Source organism: Strix uralensis, chromosome 2, assembly GCF_047716275.1.
Source record: "Strix uralensis isolate ZFMK-TIS-50842 chromosome 2, bStrUra1, whole genome shotgun sequence".
Classification (NCBI taxonomy): domain Eukaryota; kingdom Metazoa; phylum Chordata; class Aves; order Strigiformes; family Strigidae; genus Strix; species Strix uralensis.
Window position 1 is genome coordinate 22,834,637 of NC_133973.1, and position 17,874 is coordinate 22,852,510.

The 17,874-nt window shown below is 36.9% G+C and overlaps 1 protein-coding gene across 3 annotated transcripts in view; it reads left to right on the top strand.

The window, feature by feature from the left end:
* GBE1 (1,4-alpha-glucan branching enzyme 1) overlaps positions 1-17,874 on the top strand; it is a 171,212-nt gene that overhangs the window by 62,136 nt on the left and 91,202 nt on the right. For all 3 annotated transcript variants that reach the window (XM_074857885.1, XM_074857890.1, XM_074857899.1), the window contains exons 4-7: positions 3,071-3,196; positions 5,513-5,648; positions 8,028-8,118; positions 9,339-9,548. In XM_074857885.1, the coding sequence (XP_074713986.1) occupies positions 3,071-3,196; positions 5,513-5,648; positions 8,028-8,118; positions 9,339-9,548 (563 nt within the window). The remainder of the gene's footprint in view (positions 1-3,070; positions 3,197-5,512; positions 5,649-8,027; positions 8,119-9,338; positions 9,549-17,874) is intronic.

Genomic DNA, 17,874 nt, shown 5'->3' on the forward strand with positions numbered 1-17,874 from the left:
GAGCTGCCAGTCAGAGAGGGACCTGGGGGTGTTGACTGACAGCCGGCTGAACAGGAGCCAGCAGTGTGCCCAGGTGGCCAAGAAGGCCAATGGCATCCTGGCTTGCATCAGAAATAGTGTGGCCAGCAGGGACAGGGAAGTGATCTTACCCCTGTACTCGGCACTGGTGAGGCCGCACCTCGATGACTGTGTTCAGTTTTGGGCGCCTCACTACAAAAAGGACATTGAATTACTCGAGCGTGTCCAGAGAAGGGCAACGAAGCTGGTGAAGGGTCTGAAGCACATGTCGTACGAGGAGTGGCTGAGGGAACTGGGGTTGTTTAGTCTGGAGAAGAGGAGGCTGAGGGGAGACCTCATTGCCCTCTACAACTACCTGAAAGGAGGTTGCAGAGAGCTGGGGATGAGTCTCTTTAACCAAGTAATGAGTGATAAGACAAGAGGTAATGGCCTCAAGTTGCACCAGGGAAGGTTTAGACTAGATATTAGGAAGCATTTCTTTACAGAACGGGTTGTTAGGTGTTGGAATGGGCTGCCCAGGGAGGTGGTGGAGTCTCCATCCCTGGAGGTGTTTAAGAGTCGGGTCGACATAGCGCTGAGAGATATGGTGTAGTTGGGAACTGTTAATGTTGGGTTGATGGTTGGACTGGATGATCTTCAAGGTCTTTTCCAAGCTAGACAATTCTGTGATAAGTAGCTAGGTATGGTTATTGTATGCAATAGTTATTTGTGATGGGTGAATTGGGACAAATTAATAAAAGAAAGCACTCACATCATCAGTAGTTATGGTAGCAAAAGAGGAGCGAATTCTTACTACTTTAAGAATAACTTGCAAATTGTCAATGCTGTGAGCCAGGAGAATCTTCATAGTATTGATATAACTTGTAGAAATACCCTTTTGGCCAGTTTTGCTAGCATAGTTGACGGAAGAAATTTTCTGTGCAACTGTACAGTGTTTTCAATAACTCTTTTTTAGCTTTTTCTGGTTAGGTAGCTTTTTCTGATTAGGTAGTTAGTCTCAACTGCCCCTTCTTACAAAACCTGTTTTGAGTTGTCAGAGTTACAATAATATACATGGAGAGACACTGCAATAATACTTCTTTGCTTTACCAACTTCCATTAACCTACTGTGTATATATATTTTCATTTTACTTTCTCCTGTGGTTGGGTTAAGGATACAGATAATCTATCAAAGTAATGAAAGACACTTGCCACAGGTGAAAAGGCAATTCTTTGATTGTTTTCTTCCAGACTACTTGTTAGGAATTGAGAGCAAATTTAAAACACTTTTTAAATAAGGGGAGGGGGGGGGGAGCTGAACCCACCCCTTTTCATTTGAGGCTTCTTATGATGTTCATAGCTCTCCTTATAAAGCAAGCCCCCCAAAACCAACAATGACACAAAAAACCCCTGTCAACTTCTTAACAAAAGCAAAATGAAGAATTTCAGCACATCACTTGCTCATATATTTCTGGGTTTTAAATTTTCAAACCTTCTGTGTTAGTGTTTTAATGGCAGCCAAAATACCAAGCAAAGCCAGAGTGGTGCTGTTCCTTCTGGACTGAGGAAGGAGGGAGGTGGGCTGAGGCAAGAGGAGTGGGGCAGAGTTCTTTACGTGTCTCAGGAAGAAAGGCCTGACAACTGGCTTCATAGGATAAATGCTTTAATTAGAACAAAATAGAATAGGAGGAGGAATATTGATAGTGAACAAGTCACCTTCAAGTGCTGGCACCCTGCATTAGTGTGACATTAGTCAGTGCCCTGATAGATTTTTATTTTTTTTTTTTTTTTTTTTTTTCCCCATGGCATGCTGTGTGGAGCAGTTTCTGTCCCTGCAGAGATACTCTCCCTTTTGGTCATTGAACCTAGAATAGAATTTCTTTACAAGAAAACAACTCTACTCCTAAAGCATGTTCTCATAAGAATTTCTTGCTGCACTCTTAGAGAGAGGCAAGGCCATGCAGGTGGTTTAGTCACTGGTGCCAAGAGGGAACTGTGTGCAGGCCACTCTGTTAGGCTGGCTGAGGTTGTCCTGCAGCTGAGGGACACTTGCAGCAGAGCATGGATCTGTTGTCCTAGCTCCTAAGTGTGCAACACTTGCCCAGTCAGAAATGCTGCCTTCCAACCTTTGAGTCTCATACCCTTTCTCAAGGTTATTTTATAAGTTACAGATTACATTGTTACTCAATAGAGCAGAGATGACCTGTTCAAGATCAGCAACTCCTTAAAGACACTGTCTTCTGCAGGGTCCCAGTACAATGTTATCCTAGTAATTACTTCAATTTTGCTTCTGTTGTGTAAAATTACAATACTCCAAAAGATCTCCTAGGTTTATTGTTTGGTCATTCTTAGTGAAGTGAAGTTTTATGAGCTTTTTGAAGGAGTTGAAAAGAATGGTACTTTTCATCTCTTGTTATAAAATAGAGGAAACCAAAGGAAAGTAAAATAGATGATAATACTTTATCATTAAAACGATGAAGGTATTCAGAGAAACTAAAAGGCAGCAGAGGAAACACAGCAATTTAAATTTTATTCTTTTTCTTTCTTCTCGAGCTGAAAGCTGTCCTATGCTTCTTGTGTTGATCTGCAGTTTTGGCCTATATGATACTGGTCAGGGCCCAGAGCATAGAAAAGAAGGAGGGAATTAAGATATAAAAATGGGCTTACTAGATTGTTTGCCAAGTAAACAAATCACATTTCTCATCTCGATGGCATTATACTGCGTGTCTATTTAAATTTATAAGAACATGGTGGGGAAATAACAATGACAGGGAAAATTAGAGAACCTAACTAATCTGTTTGGGAAGGCTCTTTCTCCCATTACTTATATGAAGCTTACATATATATTCTCACCTTTCAGCTCCTGTGTCTGACATGCCTGGTTTGCTATCCCTTTGCAAATCATCTCTGTGAACAGGGTCATTCTTCCTTGTCTTGACTTGCATTGTATATTTGTGTGTTCTTTAAATTAAATTTCCGTGTAATGTACTATTTCATTCTCTGCTATGGTTTACACAGGAGGTGTTACATGAATTATATGTGACTGCATGCATATGTTGTGGTTATTTTATAGGTGGTGATTCGTGCTCAAAATGGTGAACTCCTCTATCGTATTTCACCTTGGGCAAGATATGTAGTCCGTGATGAAGACAAAGTGAATTACGATTGGGTACACTGGAGTCCACCACAGTCATATATAGTAAGGCTTAAATATTATTTTCAAAAGGTGTATAAAACCATGTATCGTGTCATCTTTGCATCCCTGCTTGGAAGAAAAAAAGAGTTGTTACACAAAAAGAGGGTAGTGAACTAGTTGAAGTAGCTGTCCAAGAAGTGAAGGGATTTTATTAGTGACTTTGACAGAAACAAGTGGAGGGGTTTTATTCATGGCTTTGACAGAAACAAGTGACTGTAATGATGAATGTTTTTGAGCTACTTTTTCAGTCTCACATAGAGTATATAAAAAATAGTTACCAGTTGAAGTGGTATTTTCAACTTGGCTTCCCACATGCTAGGCAAGTTTGATAACTATTCCAGGACTAGGTGGCTCTTCCTGATACAGAGGAGAGCAGGGAGTTATCACAATCGGGTTTGGGAGTTAGTTAGCCCCAAATACAAAGTTCAGTACTCCAACAATAAGTCAATGCCGTATGAAGTCAGAAAAAGCTTTCAAAAGTAAGGTGTTTGCACTCCAGTTAAGTCCTAGTTTCTTTGTATCAGGAAAATCTGTTCATTAATTTTAAAGTGTATAAGGGGAGTGGAACTCTTTACATGATATATGAAAAATATCCTAGGAGAACATTCAGAAACTTCAGACTGAGTGATGTTATTTCATGTTATTACACTTCTTGGTGCTTTTACTAAAAAATGGTATGCAGTATTCTGTATTAGAGATACTGCAACCTCTGTTTTGAGTTAAATTTTAGCACCCACCTCAAATTATGAAGCATCTGCTTGACAGAGAATTGGTAACTCACATGGAAAATTTAAAAAAAAAAAAATCATTACATAATCTACAGTAACTTTCTTATTTAGGTGTATAGTTTGTATGAATTTAGTGACCTACCCTGTATCTATAATGCTGTGTGACACCTAGATTCTCTATAAGAGGAGGAATGGGGAGGTAATTGTAAATGCAGTGATCTGTCTAACCTAGAGTGAAAAGGAGGCAAGAACGTTTAGGGTACAGACAAAGCCTTACTGAGTTAAGTCGGGGGAAAAAAAAAGAGTCCTTTTATGAATAGTGGAGGTGTCCAGTGAAGTAAGATACAGGGAACAAACCTCAACAAGAACTTCTTGTTCTTCATGTTGCCCCTTTAATTTCTGTTCACTGTTCATGTACATGTGTGTTTTTACTGGTTTGGTTCTAGCTTTCCAAAATTTCACTTAAATATTAAACTAACAAATAGAATATAGTCTTGTAACTTTTTAACTGGGAGAGGGAAAAAAAGAAACCTTTTTTTAGAAAAATACGTTTTAAGTGGTAGTTTTCCAAAGTTTCTTCAGTCAAGGCTTTTGTTTTCAAAAGTAAAATCCTGATTAAGTGTGGAAGCTCTTCGTCAAGTGTAAGGAGGAGTTTTGTGATGAACTCCAATTGCTTCTGTGTTCTTTAAATATTTTCACCCATCTAGAAATACTGTGTTCTCACCTACAGACTTGAGGTTGTTTGGTTTTTTTAAATCTGAAGTAATTGGAACATAGGTGATTCTGTGCTGTGGAACTGTGTTCTTTAGGATTAAATACTTATAAATTTTAGTTTGGAGAAGGCAGAGCAACTTCAAATACCTGCAAAAATCAGGTATGCTTCAAAAGTAAACACCCGACTTTCTATTGTGTCTTTTATTTCCAAACAAGCTTCATAGTAGTTCAGAACAACTTTATACTATCATATCTTAGAATGGTTTGGGTTGGAAGGGACCTTAAAAATCACCTAGTTCCAACCCCCCTGCCATGGGCAGGGACACCTTCCACTAGACCAGGTTGCTCAAAGCCCCGTCCAACCTGGCCTTGAACACTGCCAGGGAGGGGACAGCCATAGCTGCTCTGGGCAACCTGTGCCAGTGTCTCACCACCCTCACGGGAGAGAATTTTTTCCTTACACCTAATCTAAATCTACCCTCTTTCATTTTAAAACCGTTACCCCTTGTCCTATCACTGCACTCCCTGATAAAGAATCCCTCCCTGTCTTTCCTTTCGCCCCCTTTAAGTACTGGAAGGCTGCTGTAAGGTCTCCCTTACAGTACAATGGCTGCTACAAGCTTGTACACTTCAGTGTAATTTAAAAAGGGTATAAGAAAAGTGTTGAATCATGAATGTCCAGTTTCTTGTTCATGAAGAATGTTAATTTGAAATAGGCATTTGCTTTACCAGTTTAGAATGCTTAACTACTTTTGAAATGTTTGTTCTCTTAGAGGACAAAAAAAAAAAAAAGTTTTTCATCTTGTGCAAATTACATGATTGTGACAACACTTCCAAGCTGTTGTATCCTAATGACAACTGGTTTTTTTCCTTATAGCATAAGCATCCTTCCCCCAAGAGATTAAAAAGCCTAAGAATCTATGAATCTCACGTGGGGATTGCTTCCCCAGAAGGGAAAGTAGCTTCTTATAAAAACTTCACATACAATGTACTACCTAGAATAAAGGATCTTGGTAAGTAATAACAGAGATATTTGCAGAGATAAAATTTTTATGTGCCTGTGTTCTTATTAGAAAAGATAGTTATCAAGTGTCTGTAGGCTTTTGCATTTTCAGATTACAGGTACTATAAAGATAGGTTCTTAGGGCAGCAAAAATTACAAACAAGTGACATCTATGGAAAAGAAACAAGGACTGAAATAGAATATGCGAATCAAAATCCATTCCACAGATTTTTAAGTAAAATGTGATTGCAAAAGCTGAGATAAATGTTGCAGGGCAACTTGCTTTTGGTGTGGTTTGCTTTCCACTTGAAAAAAGACCTGTTTCTGTGAGATAGTCTTTAGAAAACACTGTGTTCTTAATTAGTTCTGCTAATGTACATCTCGATTCTAAGGAGAGATAAAGAAATACCTGGATAGAAAGGATTGTCTTTTCTGTTTGCTAGAATAAGTGTGCTATTTTTTTGTCCTTGAACACTTGCTATGAAGTATCAGAACATGGAAACTTTAGATGTGAGAAATCCTCTTTTAGAAAAGAACTTCTAGTATATTGGAGGGGATGTATGAAAGAAACAGCTGGCATGATTATCACAGGAAGCATAGCAAACCTGTTCACCTCAGTTTCAATTTGATATTTTTTTCCTGTGGTGTCTTTGCACTGTTTCTATAATGGACAATATTAGAATTTGGTGGCTTTTGCTGCCCTGTGATGAAATACATTTTGTTGCACTCAGCTGTAAAATAATTGTGACATCCATGGCTGATACCTCTGGATAGTGGCTGTCCTTATGTGCTGTTTGGTTTTTATTATTTTTTCTTTTTATTTATCAGAGCACCTGAAGAAGTCATATGTTTTTATAGTAGGTTTACTTGTTGAGTCAGTGTTTCACAGAATGTAGATTTTGCCTTTCAGTAAAGTTGAGCTTGCAGGTAAGGTGAGGGAGTTTGCACATGTGGAGGCCTTCAAGAAAAAGTAAATCTGGGTTCCACATTACATATCTGTGACTCTTTCCCTACTGCCAAAGAATTTAAGTCATTCCAGGAGGTTAATATGTTTAATAGAATTACAAAAGCATTCTGCTTTACCTACAGATTTTTCTTTGCGGTGGAGAAATGTTATGAAAAGGCTGATAAACCACAAAATAAAAGCAATATCAAATTTACGTAGGGTATGCAGAAATGATAGGTACTGTTCTTGTTTACATTAAATAAACACTCTGGGAATTATTTTTTTTAATTTATTTTTAAGGTGTATTAGATTTGGTTTTGAAATGTCTTGTTAGGACAAGCATAAAGAGATCCATATGTAAGAATTCTAAGATATTAATAGTTTGTAGAAATATGTGCATGACAAATAAATAGCAAGCAAATCAAATAAGATTAGTTTGATACTATGTTGCTGTTTATTTATAAAAACACTGTAAATAAGAGTAAGTGCAATGAGCCTGAATTATAAAACAGCAATGAATCTGACAAATTGCTGAGCTCATGCCAACTATTTTCTACTAATAACTCTTTTATAACTGCAAAATTTAAAAACAAGAACAATAAAAAAGAAAGCAGTATCTTGTCTAAATTAAAGAATGAAGATTTTGGTTAAACTAATAGAGAAGTGGTGGTGGTGGGAGTCTCAACCTTCAGGTTTAATCTACAGTCTGGTATCTTTTGCTGATAGTCCTCACTCACTGGCTCTCTGGGGCACTTATTCAGATATTAAAGATAGCTTTAGTTTAGATGTGTGGCAAGTGCTGTGACTTCACCATTAGTGTATTGTTTTCCCTTTAGACTTCCCTCCCTTAATACTGCACTGAACTAATTTAGGTGATACAAGATACGGCGTGTCTCCTGCCCACCTGTACTGCTTTGGGTCTTTGGTGAACTCAGAACAAAGCCACATTACTTCTGTGTTTTATCATTCTTGAAAGACTCTTGTAGAGGGGGAATGTAATCATTAAAGTTGGGTTTGAAGTGGTAAAAAAAGATTCCATAGGGCATAAGGTATAGTACATGTAGCCAGTGACTACCCCCAAACTCCCTGACTGCAAGTGTCAAAAGTGGAAGTTTAGGACATCCAGATTGGCATAGTTAATATTCCAAAGTTAAATTAAGATTATATTTGCATATCACTTACTGCTTTCTAAATCTGAGAGATTCAGTACACCTAGTTATATGTAGGTCACTTGGCAAATTGACTGTTTGTTTTTAATGGAAGATCATGTAAGATCATGTAGGTGGAATTACTTCTGGAGAGAGACTCAATCTTCAGTTGTTAATCATGGGTTAGAAGCAGCTAAAATGAAAGAAGACTGGCATAGATACGTTACAGGTGTCAAATCTTCTTTTAGCTATCCTTAAGACAGAGGTTGGTTTGTTTTTTCTTCTATTTTTATAGGATATAACTGTGTCCAGCTGATGGCTATTATGGAACATGCATACTATGCCAGTTTTGGTTATCAGGTCACAAGCTTCTTCGCAGCATCAAGGTAGGTTTAAGTACTTCAGCATCTTTTTCTCTTCTTTTACCTTACTTTCCATCTGTTGAAATCAGTATGCCTGTATGTGTGTTTGCAGGTGTTTAATGGAAAGAGAAAGTAATGGCTTAGGTATTTGCTCTAACTTCCTTTTAAATCTGAAATCAATTGGGTATAGTGATCAGCTGTTCTGTGAAACACTTCATCTAGGATACAAACAAAAATCTTGTAAGTAACTTCAGCTGTCATAGTGTATCCCAGCTGATCCAGCTTCAGCAGTCTTTATGCATGGTGTTTGTGTTGTGGAATTCTTGGCAGTAACAAACACAATGTGTAAGTCATTCTTTCACGATAAACAGAACTGCATACTACTTGTTCATAATAAACTTGATTAAAATCATGGCTCTGTGGGTTCTGTGGGAACTTTTTCCATGCTTGCAACAGACTGTACTTAGATTTGAGGCCTAGGGTGAAAATAGATGGAAAATGTATTCAGGTAGTGGTTAAGAAAATTATGATAAATCTGCATGTTGTGATTTTCTTGGGGGTGTTTTTGAGTTGGTTTGGTTTTTTTTTTTTGCATCTTCATGAAGCTCAAGTGAAAACCAGGCTAAATTTAGATAGGAAGTTTTAACTGGCTTAATTAGTTGAAAGAAATGTGTGTCGGACACAGGCGACAAAAATCTGTTTAAAAATTTAAAAAATAATTTAAAATATTTATTTAAAAATTCCAATAATACTGGAAAATAGTATAGTACCTGAAAAAAAAAATTAAGCAGGACAGCAGCAAATGGTGTATTTTGGGGACTTCCATGAATGTACATTTACTTTTGCAGTCATTATGGATTACTTTATTCCAGTAATATAAATGTATTCATGTCCCTTACAAAGTAAGGAAGTGTTCAATATTAAATAGAAGCTTTAAGTTGTATCGGTTATCTTTTATACTGAATTTGATATATCAACAGATTAAAAGGGAAGAATAAAATTTTGAAACTATTTCTGCAAAACATTGCATGCATGATGTAATATTTATAATGAAAAAAATGTTTTAATTGTCAGTTTGTAATTAATAGCTACTACTTAAAGAGACTGAAAAAATAACCTGTATACAATTGGAAACTAGGTGATGAACAGCTGCTGACTTTGTAGTTTTTATGATTAATGTTCAATATCGTCAGCTTAAGTTCAGATTGTACCACTCATAACATGTTGCGTTTTCATGCTGATAGCCGTTATGGAACTCCAGATGACCTGAAAGAAATGATTGATGTTGCTCACTCAATGGGCATCACTGTTCTGCTGGATGTTGTGCACAGCCATGCATCAAAAAACTCTGAAGATGGTCTCAACAAATTTGATGGTACAGATTCTTGTTTCTTCCATTCTGGTCATAGAGGAAATCATCAGCTCTGGGACAGCAGGCTCTTTGACTATGCAAAGTAAGTATAAAGTGATACTTCAGGTGTGTTAGTGGTAATGATTACTTACTAGTTCTACTAAAAGTGTGCTATTCTACAAACTGGAAAAGTCGTTTGGGTGTTTCAACAGTTAGGATATGCTGAGTTAAATTCCTTTACTTTGCTAAATACTTGAAGTCTAAGACTAGTAGTATTTAGGTTTTGTTATTCTTCTGTCATCTATGGTTGCATATGTACGTATTATATACCATGTGCATTGTATGTATTATATATTATGTAGTTACTTATTTTTATTTTAATAGATTCAAATATTTTTATATATGGATACCCACTTAAATATTTATTATATAGGAATGTTATGTATAATTATATATTATAAAACTGAATTGATTTGTACTCTCATGTTACTATATTTATGTAAAATACACATTATATATAATATATTTATATATACATAAAAGAATAAGAAAGCTGAAGAAGACTTTCAAGCCCTGGAAATTTATTGTCAAACTGTCAGACTGTTGAAATATACCAAAGGTTTTACCCCAGGACAACTAACTCTATTTCAAAGAGGTTCCAGAGGTTGGTCACCAGTTAATACAGAAAAGGGGTCATTTTCAGTAGACAGTTTTAGGGACCCAGTTTGGGCACACTTAATTAAGTGGTATAAATATAGTGTGTCTCAAACCACATGTTAATGCCAGAGGATGATTAGCATTGGATATTGTTTACTTTGTACTCTCTGAGGTATTGGTCATGGGGGGTTTATCTTATATGCTGAATATTTCAGTGGTTGAAATGCAGAAACAAGCACTGGCAGCCAGCTTGTTTCAGTTGTCGTCTTCCATTTTTTTCCATGCTTTGTCATCCCTGAACCACCTTGATTCTTCCCTTTTCTTGTCTTTGATTCTTCCCCTAAGCATCCTGCAATAAGTTTCACACAACCCCAGAACGTCCTTAAAGCATTTCTTGATAAATTCTGTACAGTGTCACTCACTTCTGATTCCATGATAAATTTGCTTTTTTGTCCCCTTGAGATGCATGATAATTGTATTGCCCTTCTTATCAATTAAGAGGTTCTAGTTTAACCCTTTCGAGGTTACGCTTGAGTGGTTCCTTTGGTGGTTCATCATTCAGTGACTGTAGAGTTCTTGTCTTTTGTTAATCTGATAGTTGTTAGGTTTTGTGTGCTACAAGTTCAATTTACTATTTTTCCTCTGTTTCTTTCCTTTACTTACATTGAATTGCCATTAACTGGATATGCTTATGTTGCAGATGTCCTTAAACCTTGGATGAGAATTATGTATGTTTAGTTAGTTGCCAAAAAAAAATTTCTTCTTATTTTCATAGGCAATACTCTTGAGGCTGACAGTTTTATAGCTTATTGGGGGTACTGTTTCCAAAGGTCACTGAGTAATGTTACATAACATAGGTCAACTGTTTAATGGGAGCTCTTGCACAGTAACTCACAATTTCAGTCAAACCGAGTGACCAGTGTAGTGACTGACTCTGATACTTAGTAGGATGAGCTGTTCTTTATTTACTTATTTGGGAAAATTTACTGGTGAATTCAGGGGATATTTTTGAATTGTGATATTAATATTATAACAAATGCATTTTAGTATGTCTGATCATAATAATTTCCAGTTTGAGTTGCTTCCTATTAATCTTTAAATTCATATTTAAATAAATTCTGTTCCAGATAATGTTAAAGCTTTAACATCAATCCAATGGTATTTCACACTTTATTATTTCATTTTATGCTTCTCTATTGTCAACAAGTGTGTGGTACCAACTTCTGTAGTGAGAAAATAAATTGAATGCAATTATGGACCTTTCTCTGTTCCAAGCAGAGATGGATTCTTCTTACTGGGGAAAAAAAGTGGTACTAGTATTGAGTGTTTCGGAAGGACTTGTAAATGAAAGAAACAGCAAGCTGCTTTCTAGGTAGCACTTGGCAATGTTAAGCATTTATTCAGAACTGAAGCACTTCCTATGAGAGTCTGTTCAGTCAGTGATATGTGCCTGTACTCATTGGGGAGGGACACTGCTGCATAATTACTTTTCATCCTGTGTGGTTGGGATAGATGCCAGACTTGTGGAAAGGGGGAGGGGAAAGAGTTGTGAGGTGGAGAGGAGAGATTAGGAAATAGCAGACACCAGAGCAGTTGAATCTATGCCCTACTGATGAGTGAAAATAATGCTCTGGATGACTGAGAGTCCCTCATATGTCGTTCCCCATCCCCTGCCCTACAGTGAAATTCAAGAACAAATTTGTGTTTTATTTTTCAGGAAACCACCTTCTTCCCCTTCAGGCATAGGAAGCTGTGAAGTAGTTTTAGTCCTTAAGGGCTTCTTTAGTCCTAATATTTGAAAAATTAAATATTCTATCTGTATTTATAGTCAGTTTTTAAGAATTAAAAGATATAACTATTATGCTTATTTTAAGTTGCTCAGAACTGATTAAAAAATGGTTTGTTTTTTTGTCCTCTTTTGCGTGTGTACAGGTACCAAACAAAATTGGGAAAGAATCAGAACTGACACTTTACTGTAAATGTTATTTTTTTTTTCCGTTTCGGCTTTATTGACAGCCTACTAATTTCCATAACGATAAATGAGCAGCTCTAGTCTGAAATAAGGGAGTATAAAAATCTGTGAGAGATTCAAGTTGCTTGCAGATGTTAAAAGTTTGCTGAAAATAAATGACACCAAACACAATCTGTTGAATGACACACAGAAAAGCTTGCTTTGAGACAGATCTCTTCAGCTAGTACAGCCTTGTCTACTGTACAGTGCTTGTATTAAATCTCTTTCTGTAGTGGGAAGAACTGTTAAATTTACAGGTACTTAAACACCAAATAGAAAGAATGCTCAGTTTACTTTAGAATTGAGAGCAACTAATTCTCTGCCATGAAAGAGATTAAGAAACTATTGCTCTATCAGTTTAGTCTGTCTCTGAAAGCCAAGACGTAAGTAAATTTGTCTCACAGCATTTGCGAGATTATTCAGTTGTCTGGGAAGGGGACTGTGAATGCTTACTATAACAGAAGGTGGCAAAAGATCTATATCCACGCCAGAAAAGGACTATATCCATGGTCTACTTTAAATACTGTATTTTTAGTAAGATTCATGTAAGTAGAGGGTAGATCCAACAAAAGCAGTAGTAAAACTGTTCAAAGGACAACCTGGATGTTACATCTCTAGCACCATAGTGCAACTTAAGGTGATAAAAGCATGTTTTGTATTGTGGACTTTGAGACAATGCTTAATGAGCAGTAGAACTGTATATATTTTTTTAAATCCATGTTTATACAATTTTGCAAACAGTGAACTTGATAAATTGTAAACAGCAGCTTAGAAATTATGCTATTCAAGGTGTCATGAGAATAAAACCTCAATTTCAGTAAAATGAGAATTTGGAGGTAAAATAACTGGATAAGTAAAATAATATTTTCTGCTTAACTTTTTTCAAGAAAAGTATTATAAATTCCACTTTAAAAAAGCAACAGAAAACGGATTCAGAAATGAACTTCCACTTTCATAATTTTGGCACATTTTCCCAGTTTTTGTCAAATCTGGAAGTAGGCAGTTTTTTCCTCAAACATATTAATTTGTTGAATCTTCTCCTTCATCTCCACCCCCTCCTGGTCATCCCTGTGTCTGTGTCCTCCCCCCACCCCCCAGCCTCCCTCAGCTGCCAACCCAAAAACCAGAACCACAGAACTTGAGTAAGGATTGCAGTTTATTGTTTTTAAAAAGTATTATTAAAAATTTTATATCCTTTGTCTTGGTTCCTATTAAAAATGTGGCTTTCCTATCACTGAATTAATGAAAGGGAAATGCTGTAAGGTAAAAGGGATGCCATAACCTGTGGTCTACCTGGCACTGTGTAGTTAATTTTGTGGTAAATTAAGTGCCTTGTCTCTATTGTGATCCTGTTTAAGATAGCTCACTCGAAATACATGTAAACATCCTCTCATCTTAAGTAAGGATTATCCTTGTAATTAATTTAACACAAGCTAAGTATAACAATTTTTCCATCCTAAAATCATATTCAGAGATTATTCAGCTGCCACGTTCATTAGAAGTGATTCTGTAGACACCAGAGACCAGGTAGGATCACAACTAGAGTGGTTGATTGTGTTTTGATTTAAATTCATTTCTCCATATAACAAATGTGTCTAAAATACTAATCAGGCAAAACAATTTAAAAAGAATTGAGAACAAGATATTACCTAGCAAAGATAAGTTGGTTTTTTTTCAAGCACTACGTTATTATAGTGGTAAATGATGCTGCCTTTCTAGGCCTATTGAGGTCTTTTGAGGCTCTGATTTCCCCTTCTCTCATTAGGCTGTGTTAGATTCTACACTTTCTTAATCCAATTGTAAAGGGACAATAGGTACATTGATATATTTCTGCGAGCCTTTATGAATAATGGTAGAAGTAAAACTCGGTAGAAGTCACGTGATGTCCTAAATTTTGTGTTTGGTTTGTCTCTTTTTTTTAATACAGTGACCCTTTTCACCTGATCACTTAGTCAAAATTTAATTTCTTGCACAATCTAGGAGAATAATTTGGCACAAAAGTAGGAGGTTGAATTACATTCTGGTTTTAAAGTCCTGTTTCCTTGCATGCAGCAGTATGATCAGCAATGAATGATGTTAGTTACAAGGTTCTGGGGCCAGCAGACATCCCTGGCTTTTGAGACTTTTTTGAGCCCCTCTTTTCAGTGCTTTTTCTAGACTGGATTTTGTGTGTTCATGCTTTGGTGGTTCTGTGAAGGCACTAAATCATAACTAGTGGGAATCCTTTGGCCTGTTCACATACAGGTTTTGTCTTGTTTGTATTTGTTGGTGATACTCTCTGTTTTGGGAATTAAGGCTTGAAAGTGCTGTAGAAGAAATGAAATTTGCTTAACTCAGCCATATAATGGGAGATGTCGTCGTCTTTTCTTTTAGTCTTTTCTTTCTCCTTCAGTTTTATGAAGTCCCAAGTGATATCCATGCCAAATGTGCTTTGAAATGCTTTAGATAGGGTTCAGAGTATAAACTCTGTGTCCCAGAAGCCACGTTTTACATCAGGGCAACAGATGACACGCTGGTCCCCTGCAGCCTAACCAGATGTTCTCTCCAGCTTGGTCTTCTGAACTGTTGGTGGAGCAGCTGATTGTAGCTTGATGTGTTAGCCTTTTTTCAGATTTTCTTAAAGTGGGTTATAAACTACTGTAGTTCAGAAACTGCTTTTAGCCCTGCTGCCAGCATGGCAGAAATAGGGCAGCTGTCAGGTGCCAAAGCGTGTGTTTTAGTTCTGGTTTAGATGGCCTGTCCTCCAGCTGCCCCTCCAGAGTGGTGTGTGTCACCTGAAGCTTCTCCTCCCTATCCTGTGTTTAGCCTCATGTGGGTATCTCAAATGCTTTCTTGCATCTAAAATGGCACAGTACACCTATGTTTGGATGCAGAGATGATGGCCTTTTCTGCCACCCAGTGTTTAAATCCTGCATAGGCTTCATGACGTATTTCATGGGAAAAAAGGTCCACTGATGTCAATAGATAGTAATTTACTTCACTTTAGGCTCTGACTCCTTAAAGGCAAGTTGATCTTTTAATATCTTCAGCAGCCTCTAGTTAAGGTCTGTATTTAATTTTTCCTTAAACAGCTGTTCTTTACCTGAAATTTTTTTCAGTCTTCCAGTTGCTAACTCCTAATCTTCAGCTGCCACTGGTGTAGTATTATTAGTAGGTGGAATGAATTGGGAAGTACATCTTTCAAAGATCAGTGTTTGGTTAGTTGGGGTACCTGTCTAGTCTCATAATTCTCTTTAACATAGATGTCCAGAGAAATTTCTTGGGTTTAAGTAGCCTACAATTCAATGTTGAGCTCTTCTAAATATCTGTGGAAATGAAAACTTGTTGCCTTACATGGGAGCATCACCATGGTTTGTAACAGTTTTCAGGAAGAAATGGAGATGCTGCTGCTTTGTGACACTTGCACGTTTAGCATTTTATATTGAAGTTGATGTTTTATGGAGTACTACGATATTAAATATTATGCTTCCTTGCCTAATGCACTTAAGGGAAGTTGGCATGTCAGCATGAGTTACAAAATGCAGATAATGTGCTATGTGTGTCCTTGTCATCCATCTCAGGGTTGCTTTATTCAGGTGTGTTTTACAGAGTGCAGAAAGGGTATACTTGACTGCAAACTATTGCTTATTAGTTAACACGCATAAAGAATAGGTAAGATTTAAAAAAATGTAAGTACGCTCATAGCTTCCAACAAGACACCTGCAGGGTCTCTGCTGGCCAGGCAGGCATCACTCACATGGGAGAAAGGAGGCTGCCACTACTGGTAACAGACCCTTGATGGTGCTGGGTTATCCTCTTCAGACTCCATATGATTTTTCTTTTACAGTTTTGCAGCTTTCCATGTTCTTCATTTTGAATCTCTGAGCTACTAACAAACCTATCTTCGTCTGTAACTTTACCTTTTTTACCTTGTATAGCTCTAATCTAAATACTTTTTCTCAATTTTCTCTCAGCTATGCAATTTCCTTGGAAGTTTAAGCTGTACAGGTTTTGGGATGCAGTTGATCCCCCAGTTAGGGGAGAAAAAGGAAAAGCAGAAAAGGAAAATTACTGAAGAATTAATGTACAAAAGAGTTGACTTCCCAGAGTGTAGGTGTACTCATGGAAGTGCTCTCTTCTGCAGCTTCTGAGGATTTAGTCAGGTACAGGTGACGTCTTTCCAGCTGCATATGTGCAGTACTAATAACAGCCTGTGGTAGGTCATATTTGTCACAAATATGTGTTCACTGGGGAGATACCTTGGCCATAATTCCAGCTAGATTAAAGGTAATGCCGTGATAGTTGTCAGTGAGCTAGATTCTCAGTCATTTGATGGTTGTTTGGTACATTGTTGATTGTAGGGTAATTACAGTAGGAACAGGGATATATAAGTTGTTTCATGATGAAAAACTTTCAGCTGTGCTGATTTTAATTCATTTCCTGCCAGTCTTCCTTCACTAAAGTAGTTTAGGAAAGCTCTGTATTTAGAGATCCCCATAATATGCATTGGAATTGGATTTGACTGGCAACGATTGGTTTTTAATGACTGTTTTAAGAAAGCACTGCTTGTAATGTAATAGATTTTTTTTTTCCCCCACCATAAATGTAATTACTTTGATTATAGATTGACTTTTATAAAACCTGCCTGCATACATCCTTAGCAGTCTGCTTCTAGTAGACTGGACTTTGAGGGTGACTGTAAAGACACAAAAGTATGTTATAAAAGTTAAACCTTAAAGCTTAATATCTTCCATGTCTGAAAAATCTTTGTTTCTTTGTCTTTTCCCTTTAATAATGATTGTGCCTGTTGGCAAGTAAGCACTTGGAAGTATGGGGACATAGTGGTTAATAAATTGCCTTTCTTGAAGGGAGTGAGTACTGGAAGCATTGACAGAAGGGTTGATATATTGGAACTTACTGCAATATAATCGGAATGATTAAAATAATGGTACTAAAAAAAATTCCAGGCATAAGAATATGAGTTATAGTATGTGCAGTCTAGACCTCCTGTAGAATTGCTTTAATTTTTTAATTAAACATTCATCTAGTAGCTTAATGGTTTTACCGCATTGTACTTTGATATGACAGCCTGGGAAGCTTTAAATCCACAGATGCTCTGAAACTCAGAGCTTCACATAAGAATGTGTGTAACTTCCTTTGCAGTGTCCAGTTTCCCATATTAACCTCCCAGCGTAGCAATCATAGCTTTGTGTGAAGTTTCTAAAATGTAGCTGCGCAAAAAGTGGTATAATAATAAAGCAATATATTGATACATGAAGAAAAGGCACACTGGAAAATTGCAGACAACTGTTCTAAATTTTGTCAGGTAACGTATTTTGAAATACAGAGGTCACCACTTCTAGCCAATTAAATTCAATCATATCTTGAATAGAATCAGTCCCTCTTACCTGAAGTTGATTATGGTATTTCAATAAAGATCTAAAGTTAGACAAGATTCAGCATGCTGCAGAGAATCACTCCTCGTCAGTCTAAATGCAATAATGAACTTGCATTTAGTAATCCACACTTAAATTGACAACTTTCACAAGCATTCTTATCTGATTACTGCAGCAGGTTATATGAACAGTATCTGTTGTGAATAGAAGATTGTGCTGGGGAAAAGGGTGACGGTTGTATAAATTTGAGAAGAGGGAGAGGTTTTAAAGAAAATCTGCAAATGAAATTGGGAATGTTGACTTCCTTTTAAGAGGGCTTAATCTGAAGAAATTCTAGGCTGGAGGAAAAATAGGCATGGTATACTGCTATTGGCAGGGAAGGAAGA